This window comes from Lagopus leucura, unplaced genomic scaffold (assembly GCF_019238085.1).
Source record: "Lagopus leucura isolate 7727_CA_CO unplaced genomic scaffold, USGS_WTPT01 35276-4_obj-0_obj, whole genome shotgun sequence".
NCBI lineage: Eukaryota > Metazoa > Chordata > Aves > Galliformes > Phasianidae > Lagopus > Lagopus leucura.
In genome coordinates this window covers 42,034-61,008 of record NW_024967267.1, presented here as the reverse complement: position 1 = coordinate 61,008, position 18,975 = coordinate 42,034, and the positions used below count along the sequence as shown (strand labels likewise).

Genomic DNA, 18,975 nt, shown 5'->3' with positions numbered 1-18,975 from the left:
TAATATATTTGCTGTATTGAGTGCAGTTAGCATAACCTCTCTTCTTCTAATTCAATTTCCTACTGTCAGAGTTTCTTAGTCACCTTTTCTTTCCCAATCTCTATCTGTGTATTCTAAATATGCCATGGTGATAAGTCCACAGCACATCAGAGAGCTGTGCAGCTGCAGGCTGGGGTGACACAATGACTTCTTCTCAGTCCCTGTAAGGAGCAGCAAAGTCTGCAAGATGGACAGTGTCATCTCAATGCATTGGTTTCCCACACACACCCAGATACACATTAACTCCTTTCTGAAGGGTCTGGAAAAGGTTCCTAAGGGGTCAAGTATTATCTCAACATTTTAAGACATTTTTAAAGGCAGTTTTCAATGGATCAGGTCAAGTAACATAACAAGAAAAACAATCTCTAAGCATACAAGTCTTTGAGGCCTGAAAGGCAGCAAACTTTGAGCTATTTCTCTCTTCACATACAGTGGCACTTACCAATCAGATTGAGAGAGGAATTCTCAGCTTTTTCAAAGGCCACTTGGCTGTTTCCAAAAACCAAACCCACCTCAATCTGAAAAAGAGAAGGAGTCCAAAAGTCACATTACGCTATTAGAGTCAACTTCAGATTCTTTAGCATCTCCAAGCAGATCTCAGGAGGAAAGAGCAGAAAGAGCTCCACTACAAAAGTTATTGGAAGGAATGTGAAATAGCCTCCTCTAAAACCAGCTTCAGTAACAACTTGAATGTGGGACCTTGGTGGGCTTTTAAAAGTTAGTTCAAAAGTCTTAGTTCAAAACTAACTGTTCTATTATGGCAAGGTCCAGAAGGAAAAACAAACAAAATATTTGTACTTCCTACCAAAGGAAAATCAAAATTGGGCATAACTGCTAGACTTAAAGGTCCAAGAGAGAAGGTTTCCATGAATTAACATAGGAATTCCAAAAGATACTCCTTGTATTTCGTCCAGCTCTGCACTTCAGTAGGTGCAACTCCAAGCTGCCAACTACACCAGCACAGGAAACTGAGAACACACATCTCCTCCAAGGCAAAAGCAGTGGCCAGATGAAACAGAGCAACTTCTTCAAAAGAGAGTAGCCTAAATTCCTCACTGTAGCAGCACCTTATCTGCACTTGAGCCTTTGCAGAACCCAGGGAGTAAATTCCTGCGTCCCCACCTTCTGTTTTTTGCTTCCTCCAGACTCTCCTTTGAGGATGCTGGGATCCATTCCTTCCATGGACTTTACTAACAGGCCGAAAAGTTTGTCATTAAAACTGAACACAAGCTGTGGGAAGAACAGAAGTAGATATGAAGTCATTAAATGTTAAAAAGGATTTTGACAGAGCTATTAAGATCGGAAGAGAAAGAGGCTTGAGGACTAAGCTTCCCAAGCAACAAATTCCACATGCTTTCACTGTGTAAAGGTTGAGCATAACGAACACATCCTTTTCATATCCATACTATGCTACTGAGCTTTAATTAAAGCCAACGTTCACCTTACTTTTGTACACAAGGAAGATAAATGCTGCTTCTCAAGATTCCAGGAACTCCCATGTTTCTACCCAATCAAGCCAAGATATACAGAGAACACAGATTCTCAAACCTCCATTTTCCTTACAAAGATTAATTTCTTTAGCTAAGGAAAAGGAACATTCTAAATCACTCTGCTCCTGCTCTCAGTGGAAGTCAGGATTGCTAAACACGTCATTAAGACCACATTCACACAATAAACAACTTCCACTTCTCCTTGCTCTCTGCAGCTAATACCTAATTATTATTCTTTATACAAGCATTCATTTTACTTTCAGGTCATTAGGATACAACACACAAAACCGAAGCCAAAGCACACCTGCTGCCCTACAGAGAATGCCTGGCTGTTGAACTGCTGGATGAACTCAGCAGCCATCTTGTCTGTGTCGTACGGGTTGGAATCAATGTTCTTCTTCTGCAGAAAGTCAATCTCAATCGTCATTGTGCCAATACACTGCTTAGACTTGTCAAAAGTGTACAGGGAAACTGGAAAAAAAAGAGAACACTCATTTCAGAATGCACAACCAATTGAACACGCTGTAAGTCTGGCAACACACGTTCTTCTGTTCTGAGTATTTTATGACACTGAATACCCTATTTCTAATAGAAAACTTTATTTCCCTTAGTTCCTTCTTTCACTACAACATCAAAAACAAAGCAAGTGTACCTCTGCTGAAAATCCTGCATTTCTTTAATAAAGTCCTTTAAATAGCATCCTTTAAAACTGCTCAAACACCACACAAGCCTAGGGAAAGAGGACAGTGGAAAATAGCAGTAGCTTCCTTAATGTCTGCAGCTTTGGAGGACAACTTAAGGATGCTCAAAGGAAACACACCAAGCCTGAAAAACCACCTACCAGAGGTCATAATTGTTTTTTTTCAAGAGATTGACTAGCTCTTCTCCGGACAGGTTAGTAGAAATGGTAAACCATATTACTGCACTGAACCCACACGTGATTTACCAGACTTTCACAGATCAGAATGAAGCATCAACTACAACAGGTCTCAACTATTTCATGTCAGAACTCAGGGCAGTTGCTGCTGGAAGTAAGATGAAAATAAAAAGCATGGATCATAACTTCAGGGCTACTGCCTCAACACAGATGATTGGAAAAGGATCTCACAAAGCAACCAGTGCAAGAAACTCACAAACCAGACTACAGCAAAGGACAGAAGGGGAGGAATGAAGTACATTACGAAGAGACAGCCAACGTGGCTTTGCAAAGAGCAGACTGTGCCTGACCTGTCTGGAGGCGTTCTTGGGTAGAGTGACAGCATCAGCAAATGGCAACTGATGTCACCTACCTGGGCTTGTGCAAGGCCTCTGGCACAGCCCCACACCGCATCTTTATCCTTCAGTTGGAGAAAGATGGGTTTGCAGGCTGCACTGTTCAGTGGATAAAGAGTCAGTGGAACGGTCGCAGCCATGGGGCTGTGATCAATGGCTTTGTCCAAGTGGAGGCGGTGAGCGATGCCCTCCAAGGCTCCATCTGCAACCAGTGCTCTTCAACAGTGGCAAAGACAATGGCATGGAGTGTGCCCTCAGCAGTTTGCAGACCGAGCTGAGTGGTGCAGCTGACAGCACCAGCCAGACCAGGACAGGACTGAAACTGTGCACAGGAGAAACCCACGAGATTCAACAGGGCCGAGTGCAGGGTATTGAACTGGGGCAATCCCAGGTAAGAGCACAGACTGGGAGAAGAGCCTGAGAGCTGCTCTGCAGAGAAGCACTTGGAGACTCTAGTGGATGAAAAGCTGCACGTGAGCCAGCAGCACGTGCCTGCAGCCTGGAAGCTGATGCAGTTCTGGGCTGCATCAGAGCGGTGGCAGCAGGGAGGGGAGGTGACTGCCCACTCTGCTATTGTGAGGCCCTAGGTGGAGGATTATGTCTAAGCCTGGGGCCTCCACTACAGGAAGGATGCAGAGCTGTTGGAGCAGATCAAGAGGAGGACTGTGAAGATGATCAAATGCTGAAGCACCTCTCCTATGAAGAAAGGTTGAGAGATGGGCTTGTTTAGCTTTTGGAGAAGAGAAGGTTCTGGGGAGAGCAGAACCTTTCAGTACAGAATGAACCTTACAAACAGGAGGCACTTTTGGCACCAGCAGATAGCGATAGGACAAGGCAGAATGGTTTAAACTCAAAGAATGTAGATTTCAGTCAGATGTTAGCAAGAACTTATTTATTCTGATGGTGGCAATGGAACAGGCTGCCCAGAGAAGCTGTGGATACCCCAATCTCTGCAGGCATTCATGGCCAGGTTGGGATAGGACCCATGGCAGCCTGACCTGGTGGCTGGCAATCCTGCTCATAGCAGGAGGTTGGAAAAGGATAATCTTTGAGGATCCGCCAATCTAGAGATTCAAAGCAGAAGTTTTGTCTGATACAGAAGTCACAGCTAATGTAAAGCAGTAGGAACTGAATAAGGGAAATGCATTTCTCGCACAATGCCCTGCCTGCAGCCAAACCTCCTGGCAATGGAATGGTTTCAGGCAAATCCTGAGATGCCTGCTAGATGCCACTAAGGAACTCAGCATCAAGCACCCTCTGCCCAAAAGCAAAGCTGCAAGATTCCCTCACCTGGAAAACCTTCAGCATAGCCCCATAAGCCTGACAGGGCTCAACATCACTGTACCACTACATGCAGGACTTCATTTTAGGCTGACATTTAAAGCAGAGCTTCCACATTAGCAGGGGAACAAGACAGAAAGGGAGCCCTGGTGAGTCACCCATTTTATGAATATATCTCCTGATCTGTAGAATAGCTTTGCAAATCCTTTATTCTCAGCAGGCAGTCATATGACAGTTAGTCACTCTGCATGAAATTACTTCAACTGTGTTGTTTCTTTTTTTAAATGCACATTCTCAAAGCATGAAGTTTTTAGCAGGATCTAGAACAAGCACAATCACAGATCTCCTCTAATAACTGATGGTGCTAAACATTAGCATGTAATTCTCCAAATAACGTTAGTACTAAAAAGCATTTGTTGTTGATACATCACTCCAGCTTGTCACTACAGAGGAAAGTGCACAAAGACTTCAGACTCCCGCAAGTAATGATCCTTCCCCACAGACTTCTGAGACCAAAGCAGCTGGGAAGGTGACCAGCCAAAGAATGGGCTTCATCACAACAATCTTACCAAAGAAAAGTATGAGATGGAGGCCCTTGTGAGTACACAGGTAATTCCTGATGGTCAAAAGAATGGGTATGATCCATTACCTTCAACAGTCTGCAAAGAAAGTGGAGACTTTCCCATAACAGCTGCTGCCAGGAGTTTGGCAATACTCCAGAAGCTACAGGCCAAAGAGCAGCACCTCTAGCAACAGTGATGCCAACTGTTCAGGCATCTCAGGTAGACGTGAAAAGCAGTAAGAGCCAATGAAAGAGCATACAAGCTGAGAGATGCAGATCGGGCTCTGAACACTGGCAGTGGCTCAAAAGGCTCCATTTATTTGAACAATGGAACAAATTTGAACAATTTGAACAAACCTTCAGTCTACAAGAACCCAAGATGCAACTCCTTCTCTTCATCAAAATGCAGAATCCTTCACCTCTTGTCAAAATTGGCATTATAGCCCTGAGCAGAAACATAGTGTGTAATAGGGCAAGATCTTGTTCAAAAGGGGAGGGACAGCAAGAAGCTATAGATTTCCCATTTCCTACAGATGGTTGTCCAAGAGCTGAGCAATGAACACAGTGAGACACCCAGACAATGACAATCATGTTCTCCAAAGCCACAAGGACAGACCACCTGTTCAATGTTCGCACTCACGTGTGGACAAAATATCCCAGTGGTTTTGAGAACATTAGCAGACAGGAAAACAGCAAACACGAGAGCAGTTCATCTCAGAAATGGGGGTTCCATATTACTCAAAGTGTTGAAGGTGTGGGATTCTCCAATTCAGTTTCACTTCAGCACAGAAACACGAACTCATTTCTTACACACCATGCTGCTGTCTGACTTACCGTCTATCTCTTGTCCTATGGAAAGTCCAGCCCATTTTCTCTGTAAAAATAAGACAGAAACTTAAGAAAGCCTGTCCTTCAGTAGAACGTGTCTACTCAAAATCTACTTAGAAAAGCAGCTCCTAACTCCCCACCATGAGAACTTTAAGAAAAAGAGGGCAGAACTGGATGAAGACCCCACAGTTAACAGCAAGTCAATCAGTTCTATTAATAACCCTGATTTCTGAAGTGATTCTGTCCAGCTTCCTACATATTACTAATCACCCCATTGCCCCGGACACCAAAGTTACCACCTGTGTATATTTGGTGATTTTTGTTGTTTCTTTCCCCCCCCTTCTGCTCCTTTTGGTCAAGTACTGTTCACAGAGCAAGTAGTGCAATGGGCAAGAACAGTTTTTTCTGATTATTTTCAAAAGCCTACGTGTGGACAATAGTTGCAGGAAATTGTTACAACGTGCTTGAAGTTATACTAAAACTTGAAGCAATTAAAACTTGTCCAGGTAATTACTAAGAAGGGAATTCCCCAAATCCATTAACTTCCTTCGAATTCCTTTACGAAGTTTTGTGCAGCATGAGAAATAAGAAACGGTTCAATAATACGGGATGTGAAAATCTATGACCTTTATAATGCCAAAAGTTATTGCTTAATAATTCCCAAACCAGCGTTTTTCCAGTGAGCAGTTCTTCTGACACAGATTGGCTACTGTGTATTTACAGCCCGCTTTCCAGGCAAGGCAGTACTCACCATCTCTTAAATATCTCAACCTTAGAGAGAAGTGAATCACAGAAGTACATAAGTACCATTGCACAGGGCTCTGGTAAAACTGCACTTAAATGCTTTGCTCTGTGGTCAATTATGTTTGGCTTTTTATCCTGGAAGGAGCAATGACCTTTTTCAAAAATGAAAGCTTCCCCCTGAACTCCCTCATCAATATCTTTATGGATCCAAACTAAAATTAGAGATGAGGAAAGAATTCCCTCGGCATAACAGGGATCAAGCTTTAGAAATGAAAGCTCAGAACAGGAAGTACTTGGTATTTCCAAGAAAGTGAAAACAAACCACGTTTCCGCATTTAATCTCATTCTGCACAGCTTCCACTACTCATCCTTCCTTTCCCCTGACACTGCAGTTCTCCAGCAAAAAGTTACCCTAAACCCACCTTCATGTGAAGTACCACACCTACCTCATTCCCTATCAGAAGAGCTCCCCCAGACCTACAGTAACTGCTGCAATCTACAGAAATGACCACTGAACAGCGACTGCAGTTTCAGGAGGTACAAATATCTCCTATAGATAACTCGCTTTCAGCCTTGGCAGCTTCAGTCTCACCTGCACAGGCAGTAACTTCACACTCTCCTCACCCACTCATCCAGACAAATACGAACAACATGTCAAAAAGCAAAAAGTAGCTCGGATGCCAAGTCATCTGTTGAGGGAAAAAGCCTCGTGTGTGCACAGGCTCTGCTCCTTGACTGGTTACCAGTAGGTAAATATGAAAGCAGTAGATCGGTGAGCTCAGCTGTTGCAGTTCTATGCATTGAACTCTCTGTGCAAGTCAGCTGAAGTCTCATTTTTCTACTGAGAAGTTAATTGTATCCATTATTTACTCCGAGCATCATTTAACATGCAGTAGCTTGACTTAATTAAGAAAGAATTAATAGTTACATCTATTTTATGCATTTAATTGCACATCTCCTCTAGAAACATTAATGATAAGCATAATAATCAAGGAACTTTGAAAGCAACAAAGAAAACACTCTAAAACACAGGAAAACCAGGGAATGTTACAAATCCACCAACAAGAGATGTTGCTTATGGTTTCTTTATTGAAAGGGTTTATACCTGGGGCAAGCTGAAGGCGATGTTGCCAGGAACAACAGAGGGATGAGTTCTCAGAGTGAAGATGTATTTGTGATTGGGAGAAGTCTTCACAACAACGTGTCTAGAAGAGAGAACAGGATTTTACTCCAACATATACCCACGTGCATTGCTCCCAGGGCTTTGAGAATTACAAAGAAACAAGTCTGCCTATACCTGTAACAGAAAAAAAATAAGGACTTGAGACATATGTTGAACCAGGTGGTCTTCAGTGTCCCTTCTAACCCAAGTCATCCCATGAAGAGGGCTCTGACAGGAATTCTGCACTTCAAATCTATGATGCTGGCACCAGGTGTCCAACACCTTCAGTGAATATAACATGATCTCAAAGCCCAACTGCAGGACACAACTGCTATTTAAATTCCCCCACAAGCAGCTTTCTGCTTCAGGAATTGCACAATGTAGACATAACCAAACCATAACCACAAAAGCATAAATCAGCACCACTTTCACATCTCAAGTACGTAACATCAGAACTGCAACCTTCAGCTCCAATACAGAGTATACCCAGATGATAAAAAAATTATACAAATGAATCTCAGTATATTGTTCAGAAATTGAACTGCAGTAAAGCAGAAGGAATTCAGTCCAAGAAGTAAAAATCAGAGGGACACTGCAGCTGCCCCTTCTGTCAGCTCACGACCTACAGATTCTCTTGGAACTTGCTCAGGATCTGTAGACCAGAAATAGGACTACTGAACTGGAACAGCAGATGTGCTGCACACAGAATCGACTGAGTTGGAAGGGACCCTAAAAGGTCATCTGGTTCAATTCCCCTGCAATGAACACGGACGTCTATTTTGGCTACACTGGGGATGCACAACAGCTTCAGCTATACAAGAAAAAACATACAGCCCTCTGAAGTAGAAGAAATGCATGGCCTGTGCAGCCAAGATGACCAGACGCTGCCAGTCACTGCTTACACATCCAGGGCAGGCTTCCTTCCAGGAGCATCAGCCCTTGAAAGCACAGAAGGAATAACATAGAAGATAACATAGAAACATTTTAAACACTTATCTCTGCCAGGAGGACAAGTGGTTTGATTCTTCACCAGTTCTGGCCCCAAATTATCCATGAGCTGCCTAAAACCCCACTGCAGAGATGTCCACCCTTCCCTTTATTCCTGCCCAAAGCAGAAATCTAGAGCCCTGCTTCCTGTAAGCTAGTAGACGTTAATCCTGTCTTCAAGGAGATTCCAAGGAACCACAGGGCTGCTCGGCCTCACCTTAGGCCTAGGAAGGTGATGGAGCAAGTAATCTTGGAAGCCAAATGTATTGAAGGACAAGAAAACAACTGAGAGCAGTCAACATGGATGGACAAAGGGAGATCCAGGCCTTTGGTCTTTGCAAAGAACACCATGAGCACATTAAGGATCCAGGAAGCATCTGCTCACGCTGTTATGGACATCCTCCTCTGGTGGATGACTGGAAACCCAGGCAAATTGCTCAGCAATGTTTTTCACGGGCTCCCCACATAACTAAACTGGCATGACACAAGTGGGAAGGTGGATGGTCTCCCCATTAATAAGGCAGCAAAAAAAGGTAATAATAGTCCCAAGAGGAAAAAAAAAATACACTACCTGCAAATTTTCATGTGCAACACATAGTGCTGCAATCAACTCAAATTTGATCATGTCTCTTTACTAGACTTCTATCAGATCTCTCTTAACAGAGAAAGTTCTCTCTGGCTTCACAATCACAGAATGATTTACATAGGAAAAAAACCTTAAGATCAAGTCCAACTGTCATCTGACCTACAGAAGGAGGCTTTGGGCCATAAGGTACTATTAGTATGCTTCACAGTGAAAAAAGAGGCTTATGCTCTACAGAGGGTGGTTTGGACCTTGATAGGAGGCTTTGAATCTTCCAAAATCAGGCTTTGGACTCTCCAGCTCAGGGGCTGCATCCCAAAGTGGTGCTTTGATCTCTTAAAATAAGCATTTGATTCCCAAAAGAGTCTTTGGACCCTAAATAATCACACTCTGGCTCCTGGCAAATGGCTTTGGGTGCTAGAAAGGAGGCTTTGAGCACTGAAATGAAGCTTTGAGCCTTCACAAAGGTGGTGGTCGAGGGGATAATCATTAATGGAGTCTCTGGGCTTTAAATTCAAGCCCCTAAAATAAAGTTCATCCTGTCAGAGAATGCCATGGACACCCAAGAGGAGGCTTTGGTCCCTAAAAATAACACTTTGGGCTTTAAGATAAGACTCCAGATCTGAAAAATTAGGCTGCAGGTAATAAAACTATCTTCAGATCCCAAGCATAGACACGAGGCTCTGAAAATAAGGGTTTGGTGCTTGATAACAAGGCTGTGGCCTGTAAAGTGGAGCCTGTGGTTCCTGTAAGTGCACTTTCCAGACACTAAGAGAGAGTTTAAAGCTTTAAGAGATTGTTTGCGCCATAAAAAGAAAGGCCTGTTCCTTAAAATGAGGCCCTGGACCCTGAGAATGACTCTCTGAAGCCCAAACTGAGGCACGGGGTCATTGAGAAACGAGGTTGGAAGCCGTAATTGAGAGAATGACCACAAGCCTTGCTCACGTCATTGCTTTTTGGCAGTACGTACACTGTGAGCAGCTATTCTCAAAGGATGAGTCACAAGAAGAGTAAAACTTCATCAAAAATCTCTGATGAGTAGGGAACTCACTAAGAATTACTGCTGTAGAACCAGCCTGATGCATTCGTTTCACAAAAACAAGGTCAAATACCCCCCTAGTTTTGTGGGTTTTGTTGGCCTCTTTTTTTAATAAAAAAGTTTTGTTGCTTAGATACATGAACTGCATTATATATTTTATATGCAGCCCAAGACAGATTTATCCACTCAGCGTTGCCCAGATAAGCCAAAAGATCAGAAACCCATGGGACAGAAGCATATCACAGTGTCACCAAATCAACAACGTGACCACAGCAATGGGCTGCATCCCATGAACTCACGCTTCATAAAATCATGATTCATGCTTCCCCAACACACAAGACATGGAAAATAAAGCATGAGAAGATCTATAGTGGCAGCTCGGGGCTAAACAATCACAATGATCTACAGCTGAGATCCCAGCTCTAAACCATAAGCACCAAACGTAAGCATTAAAGCTAAAACCTGTGAAAGTTACCAAAAAAATCCCTACAGCCAATCATGAATTGGGCAACAGAAAGCAGAACTGCTGGCAGCAAACACATTGCTGCAGCAGATCATAGGGATGGTCTCGCTCAGTTCATCTGCAATGCAGCAGAATGACTACATCTTTCGGTGCTAACTGAATACTGAGACATTCACACTGTAGCCTTACACTTCCCAAAACAATTTATAGCATTTGTTCACAGTCAAACATATGCTGCTTGCTTCGTAAGCCCCAATTCCTACAAATAGGTGGCTCTCGAGCAAGTCCCAGAATACTGCTGCCTGTATATTTCAACAAAAGCAATGGAAGTGTTCTCAGACTGAAAGGAAAAGATCACATCCAAGCAGACAACATCACCCGCTCCCAATCCCAAATGTTTTCCTGGTTTGGGGCTGGAGAGAAGAAGTGGTTTGGGCTCTGATGTTTCTTTGGCACTGAAGGTGCAGGGCAGGAGCCCTCCAGAGGGACAGCAGCACAAAAAGAGCCAAGTCCTGAAACACTGCTCCCTTCCACCCCCCCCTTCAGAGCCATTCATTCTCCATCCTCAGCAGAATTTATCTGAGCCCTAAGGATATGATTCAGTATCATTTCTTAACACTGCTTTCCATTTATGAAATTATTTTTTAAAAGTGTTGTCTTTCCCAGATCAAGCCCAGATTCAGCTTCCATCACCTGCACAGACTTGTAATTAAAGTACCCAAGTTGTTGTGCCCACACTCTGGCTGTCCTGCCCTGCTGTTCTCGTGCATGAAAGTCTCTAGAAGCAGAGCTGGTTTACGATGACATTGCTCAGTTCTCCAACGTGATGTGAAAGTGGGAAGGTGCCCCCAATAACACAATTAAATGATACCAATCTAGCTGAAAATCATCCCAATTATGTAACAGGACCAACAGCAAAAAAAAAAAAAAAAAAAAAAAAAAAAAAAAAGGACTGAGTTCCTTCATTAAAAAGTGTTTATAATTACTTCAGCAGCTCTTGAGCTGGAAATACTTCTGAGAAAAAAATTACCATTTTTGAGTATCTCCAGTTCTGAGAAAGCACATCTAAAGTTCTGGACTCCAAGGACACACAACTTTTAATTAACCTACTGTATCCAAGCTGTGAAAACAACTCCTTTTTGGTTAAAAGCTGAAAGACACACTTACTGTCCAGAAGGGAAGTCAGCCTCATTCACCACAGCACAGTTTGTTAATGACAGCTCATCAGTGGGACATCGTGCTGCTTGCATAGGCTGTGAAAGGGAGAGATGGGAGAATACATGAAACAAAGCCGTATTTTCCCTTTATGTCTCATAATTTCTGTAAACCCATCAGAAATTAGGTCCCATGAGAGCACAGTCCATCGTCACTGATGGCCCCTTTCTCCATTGGTTTCTCCAAGCTCTTCCACTCAACAAAGATGACTGTATCCAAAACCTCTGCCTCCAGGAACGGAGAAAACGATGGAGAAGGCAGGAGATCCCCATGGCCAGCCACAGACTGAAACTTTTAATTCAGAGCCAAGCTAAATACAATCCTGCAGGATGCTATTTTCAGAGTCCAACCCAACTATTTTCTTTGTCAGACACAGTTTTGCAGCCAGAGCCACCATTTGTCAGTGTCAACTCATTGCTAATGGCCATTCCAAGTGGGTTTTCTCTTATACACACTTATCTGGATGGTTTCCCATGAGTTAGAATCACAATCAACACTCAGCCCATCACACCCAGGAACTCTGAGCCATTTGAGAAAAGAACCACAGTGAATTCATCTCCGTGTGGATTGGAGCAGCTTTTTGGGTAACAGTGCAATCCCTCTAGAGCCATGGCTGTTTGCAAATGGATTCGTTCATCATTTTATAACACTTAGATGCCCCTGACATACGTGACAACAGAGCTACATTCTGGTTTCAGCCTTGAAAACAGCTTTATCTACCCACATCTGAAGAGTAGTGAGAAATTTAATTAAATGTTCTTGCAATAATGGACTTCAGTGGACTCCCAACACGCACAGCACATCTGTAAAGCTCATCACATTTCAAACCAAAAAGCATTCACCAGCTCATCAGTTCTCCTTCAGATTTCTGAGAGCAGTGCAGCAGGTAGGATATTTCTGGACAGAACCACACATGAGCTCCTGGATTAAGCCTCTTTACAGCACGAGTCCTCAGATGCATTTTTAATCCTTCCCAACACGCTGCTTCCTACACGAACTGTGAGCGCTGCTCCTCTGGGTTATTTCTGTGTGCTTTTGGGAACGTGCAAGCTTTGCTGTAAGGAAATGCAGAACATAAAGGGATGCACTGCAAACCCAGCACAGAGCGCTCCTCTGGCAAGCTGTACAGCGTGACAGAGCTGTGGGGAAACGCAGCTCCCTGTGCAGCAGCACCGTGCCAGCCAGCCCACTGCCCACCTCTGGGGTTCCAAATGCTCCTGAAGGTTAAAGGAATAAAAGGAGCCCTCTCTGCCTCCAGATGCTGCCCTGATTTATCCAAGGACGAGACTCCAAGGACGGAGGACCTCTGGGGAGGTGACTCCACATTCCAGACTGTGTCTCCTTCCTAGAGCAAAAGAAATCCATCATGCAGCTCCAGCACTGCAGTGCTGCTCGTAAATCTGCATCCACGCCAACAGCCTCTCTGTTTGCCAAGAGAGAAAGGAGACATAAATGTCATGATGAGAGACAAACGTGCAGGACCTCACCCTTGGATTTATGAGACATCAGCAACGCTGTCTCCATTCCTTTACTCCTGAACTGATGCAAAACGTGAAAATCCAGCACCATGCTCGATGATCCTGGCATATTTTGCAAAGTAAAAGAACAAACAGCTCCATAACAAAAAAAAACACCATAATGTTCTAAATATCAGAGAGGTTTTTTTCTTTCCAAAGTTCCACGGATTCCTGCTTTTCTGCAATACAATACAACACTGAGTCATCCCTGCATTTTGGAGAGCTCAGCCCAAAAAGCCATGCTGTCTGGGTATTCTCATCCACACATAAAAGCACACTTTCTCACCCTGAATTTCAAGACCAGCATCCTAACGAAAGGCGAAAGCAAAGCAGTGCACTCACTTAGAAAGGAAAGGAATACTAAAAATCTTTGCAGTACTGCAGAATAGCACCTAGGGTGAGCACCAAGTACAAGATGGGTAATATTTGTGAACTGTAAGGCTGCTGACAGAGGAAGCTGAAGAAAAACACGTCCCTCATTAGCCAGACTCCACAGGAAATTCGTTGGTGGTACGCAATAGCACCCTGCTACCTGCCTGCTGGATATGGGAGCTAAAACATCACACAGCATGGCAAAGATGCTCCTCACTTGGAAAAGCTTCACTCATTTATTTCCTAATCCTACCCAGGATTATCAAACAGCTCCTAATGCTGAGGCAGGTTTTGCTCTCTGCACTGCAGACATGCATGAAGCACTGCATTCAGTGCAGTTTGCACTATCGATCAAGTGGCAAATGAACCTGAGGAAAAGCTGAGAATAAACGAGCACGGGAAGCACAAGCAGCAGGAGAGTGCTGCACACAGATGGCAAACAGCAGCACAGCATGCAGGAAGACGAGCTGAGCAGAGCTGGGTCAGCAACGGCCTGGGAGGAGACAAAGTCAGCTCTTCCAGCCCAGGAAAGCCTGCAGAGAAAGCATTCCCCTGTGACCAAAACCGCACACGGCTGCACCAGCAGTAATCCAGGCCACCAGAGCTACTGCACACCTCCTCCTGAACCACATCAGAGCACGGCATGTTTGAAGACACAGCATCAACCGACCCTTCGTGGGGCATCCTGCTCTTGTCTCGCTGAGGTAACGACGAGTTGCCCTCAGAGCAGCTCCTGCAGCAGGCTGTGTTCACACAACCCATGGGTGAGCACTGAGGCCAGGACAAGGCTGGCAGCACCCTGCAGGCTGTTCACCACCTCAGCAAAATCAGAACGCATCGACATTCACTCTGTTGCTTCAAATACGAACAGAAGCCTCACCTTCCTGACTCAACAGTTCTGAAATCACTGCAGCAGCCACATTTCCACCACAGCCTGCAGGGGAGCAGACATCCCTCAATGTCAGAACTGGTGGGATTTTTTTTTACCTTTCTATGAACACCCTGTGCTGGTAGCATTAGTGACCCATCACACCTCACAGAACAAAGCGTGTCTTGGTTGGATAAATACCCTGAGCACCTGTAAAGGCAAATGACTGCAGCTCCCTTAATGGAAGATGCAGCCTAAGGAGTCGCTGCAAATCTCTGCAGATTGCAATTATAAAGATAAAAACCAACAAACAAGCAAAAACTAAAGCTTTAGTTAAAAAAAAAAAAAGATACAGCACTCAAATTTTACAAAATTCAGTGCAAACTTTTAGTCTGCAGAGATGCCAAGTGACAGCATCCCCCAGCAGCCAAGGCAATGCATGCAAGGCTCATCATCAGAAATGGTGAGCCATTTTCTGATCCTCTGAGGCACACATTTACCAGGGAAATTTACCACACTCAGCCTTAAATGCTGCATCTCTAAAATTAAAAAGGAAGAAGAATCACTGAATAGTTAACAGTTTGCTGAAGGTTTTCCTGGACACCAATAACGTTTCCAGAGTTGCAGCTCAGGAGGCCCTTCTGTCTGCTCCATGTGGCCTCAGTCTGCTGGGCGCTCTGGTTTTGGGTGTGGGGAGCTGCATTCTCCCCCTGCAAGAAGCTCACAAATGGCAACTTTCTTCTCCTGTTAAGAGAGGAAAGTTAGGATCTCAGGACTTAGCATTCCCTTTTTTGCTAAGGCATGGACACACCTCCATAAGGAGCTGAGACAATCTAGAAATCACTCCCATTTCCCCCACAAAAGCCATTTTATTGCCACGGAAGTGCCAAACTCAGCAAGGAGAGGTCGGATCTCCGAGCAGGGCAGTGACTGCTCTCACTTTGTTTGCAAAGTTTATGGCCCAACACGTTCAGCTCTGCAGGGAGTTTACTGCTCCAAAGCTGTTTCACTGGGTGCACGTGGCTCTGGGAACTCAGATGCACTGCAATCCATTACTTTGCAATGTCTTTAGAAACACAGATCCAAGACTGAGACGTTTGCCAGATTAAAAGGCACACGAGGACAGCACCTGGATGCACATTTCTTACTATGTGTTTAGAACAAACACTCAAGGCAACAGGGACAAGGTTAAAAACGTCCTCTTCACTTGGAATTTGCTCAAGGTGCTGCCACCCCTTGCTTACCCACAGCTCCCCCCACCTGCTGGGCTGTACCAGCACTAATTATTCCAGGACAACGGCTGCTGCACCCAATTATAAGCAGCCCACGTTCCAGACCCAACCTCACCAGCAAAAGCAAATGACACGACTTCAGGGCATAACTTACTCCACATTTTGTGGCAGCAGGTCATTGCTTTATTGCATCCCAGGGGAGCAGAGCAGCGCGCTCTGTCTTCCTGCGCTGCTCACGCTCAGCCCTTCTGAACTATCTGTCCTACAGACACATGGAAGAGCTTTCCAGCACTGCAGCAGGGTCAGAGAGCCTGAAGTCCTGCCCGGATTCAAACGAGATGCAGCATCAGATGGCTGCAGCTCACAGCGACAGGATTTGTTAAGAAGGCTTTTCCATTTGCCAGAGCGACATCAATAATTTCATCTGACTGAAAATCCTGTCCTGCCCAATGGGCATTCCAGCAAAATGTATATTTAGCTGCTTCCTCAGGACTGGATTCCTGCAGGCTCAGGCAGAGCTGATGTTATGACAGCATGAACTCACCCCCAGCTACATTTGAGGGCACTTCCCAAACCAAATCTCCCAAACAGGATCCTCTCCTAAATGACCTGCTAGGACCCAGGATAGGAAGATCTCGCTGCATCCCCCAGGCAGAGCAGGGAAATTCTTAATTAGAAGTAGCTGCCCGTGGTGAGAAAAGAAGTGAAATCGCTCCGGTTCTGAGGTTGTTGGGAGTGGTCAGAATCACCGAATCATTAAGGTTGGAAAGAACCCCAAAGACCATCATTCCAACCATCCACCTGCACCAACATGCCCGCTCCTCAGCGCCCATGGGTGGATCCCATCCAGCCCCATGGACCCGTGGCAGCAGCAGCTCTCTAACTGTTTCTGCCTGGATCATGGGGGTTTTTTTCTGCTCCCTGTCCCAGACTTCCAAGTCAGGGAGCAGAGAACCTCGAGGATAGCTGGTCTGACCATTAAAGACAGACAAAGAAGGCACTGAGAAGCTCAGCCTTTTCCTCACCCGCAATGGTCATGTCCTCCTCCACATCCATAAAGGACAGAGATTCTTCTTAGTATTGCACTGAGATTTCCCTGTTGCTTTTTAACTGTTAAGGTTTGGGGACGCTGCTCCTACAGCACAAAGCCATGCAACAAATCAATCACAGATGACAAGGCCAGGCACCCCACGCCCACAAACACACTCTGACGGCCAACAATTTTATTCCAAATAATCCATCGTGGATTTCTGTACAGCAGAAGTTCCATAAGCAGCAGCAAAATGTATTTGCAATGATTCTGCACAACGGGTACGGAGCTGCAGAAGTGACCTCAGACAAAGACATTTCAATTTAGTTTTCTCTAGCTCCCCTAAAGCATGGCTAAAGCCCCATTTCTTTGGAAGCACTAAAAAATGCAAGCACCACTGCAAGAAAGACCCAAACTGATAAATGGTTCTGCAGTTGCCTGATGACACCTGCTCCTATGAAGAATGATTGCCACACGTTAGCTGAAAGGAGGAGAAATTAGAATGTACAGCTTTAGACCAAAAACACAAATCCCAGACAAAGCGTCCCACCTAAACCTGCCCTCTGATGCACTGCAAGGAGCACAGCATCAACACACAGTTCTGTAGCGCGAGGGACCACAGCCTGTCCCTCACTGCAGCTCCTACAACTCTGCGTTCAATCTATTTGATAGCTGATTTCAACAGGTATCTGCAGAGCATCTCCTGCTCAGGTCACTGGTGTTTCAGGAGGGGTCACAGTATAGTTCTGCAAGGTAGACCAACATCTGCTATTAACAGAGTGAAACCAAAATCATTTCCAACCACAGACAGGAGAAGCAAACAGGCCACTGCCTCCCATCCTGTGCTGATGGGAACAGCATTTCATGCCTAACTGACGTCCCTGATTCCCAAACTGCACGCAGGAAAATGATGGTGGGGTTATACAAGTTGCAGCTGTTGCATAACTGCAGCCACCCAGCTCTGCTTTGCTTCCTGCACCACTCCATGCAGCTCTCTATTCTGGTGCAGTACAAGCTGAAACACAGTGCTGGACCAACAGCTTGATGCTGGCTGGAACAGGGCAGAGAAATCTCTGCATGAGCCACCTGCAGCTCTCTCTATGCATTCTCCACGTTTAGGCATCTTTAAATAACACTAACCATGGGAGAGCATCAGTGCTCCAGCATCGGGCTCACCTGTTGTAATGGGGATATCACACACCTCCATCCTCCCACACGCTGCTCCTTATTTATACAGACCAGCATCCAATGTGACACTGCACAGTGTGCTGTTGGCTGCCCACCTGACCTCTGCATCATTCTCCTGCTGCCAACCCACGTTCCTTTACACATTAAGGCCTTTCTTCTGACTTTAGCTAAGCAGTTACCAATAGGATTTTTTATTATTATTATTTTTTAGGAAGTATATGATAAAACCACTGCACAGTCCTTAAGGTGTGTTTTAATATGACATAATCTGGACCCACATTCAGTGCTCTCAGTACCCACAAGAATGAGGAGCCAGCAGGAACCCCACAGGTCTGCCCCATATCCCAGCAGGGCCTCAGGGAACCCTACAGAACTACCCCACATCCCACCTCAGGGAACCCCACAGACCTGCCTTATATCCCATCTCAGGGAACCCCACAGAACTGCTCCAAATCTCACTTGAGAGAACCCTACAACTGCCCCACATCCCACCTCAGGGAACCCCACAGAATTGCCCCACATCCCACCTCAGGGAACCCCACAGAACTGCCCCACATCCCCAGAGCAGAAGAGCTCCCACAGCACCCTTAAGGGACCCTAAAACCCCCCATAACCCAAAAGGAACCCCGCAGCACCTCACCCCCCAGAGAAGGGCTCACAGCACTCCTCGAGGACCCCACAGAACCCCAAATCTCCATTCCCCATAACCAAAGGGACACCACAGCACCCTTCGGTTACCCCCCAGGCTGCGAGATCTCACCCCAACGCCTAGCGAGGGGCAGAAAGGACAGGACAGAACCGGAGGTAACGAGGTGAAGCATCCCACAGCTGGGCAGGAGGACGAGAAACAACCATTCCCCAGCTCCCCCCCTCACTTACCCGCCCCGCCATCTTGTCGCCTCACACCGCAGCGCAGCGCCATGGGGCGGTGCTGCGCATGCGCGGAAGGAGGCGGAACGGACGGGAACAGAGACGCTGCGAGTTCGAGGCTGACCTCGGCCGTATGCAGTCAGGCGGTTCTATTATACAGCCCGCAGCGTCGTTATTGAGCACCAAAACCTTATCTTCAGGGCACTTGAGAATCAAGGCACTGTTTTCTCACC

At 45.4% G+C, this 18,975-nt stretch overlaps 1 protein-coding gene across 1 annotated transcript; it reads right to left on the bottom strand.

Moving 5' to 3' along the window:
• Positions 1–481: 481 nt before the first annotated feature.
• On the bottom strand, positions 482–18,855 carry LOC122193028 (vesicle-fusing ATPase-like; the record flags this gene model as incomplete). The annotated part of the gene is made up of 7 exons (XM_042893719.1): positions 18,752–18,855; positions 11,618–11,703; positions 7,322–7,421; positions 5,479–5,518; positions 1,834–2,000; positions 1,162–1,269; positions 482–557 (listed from the first exon to the last, which is right to left on the bottom strand). Coding segments are annotated over exons 1-7 (589 nt in total), but the record flags the coding sequence as incomplete, so codon positions are not given.
• Between the last annotated feature and the right edge of the window lie 120 nt (positions 18,856–18,975).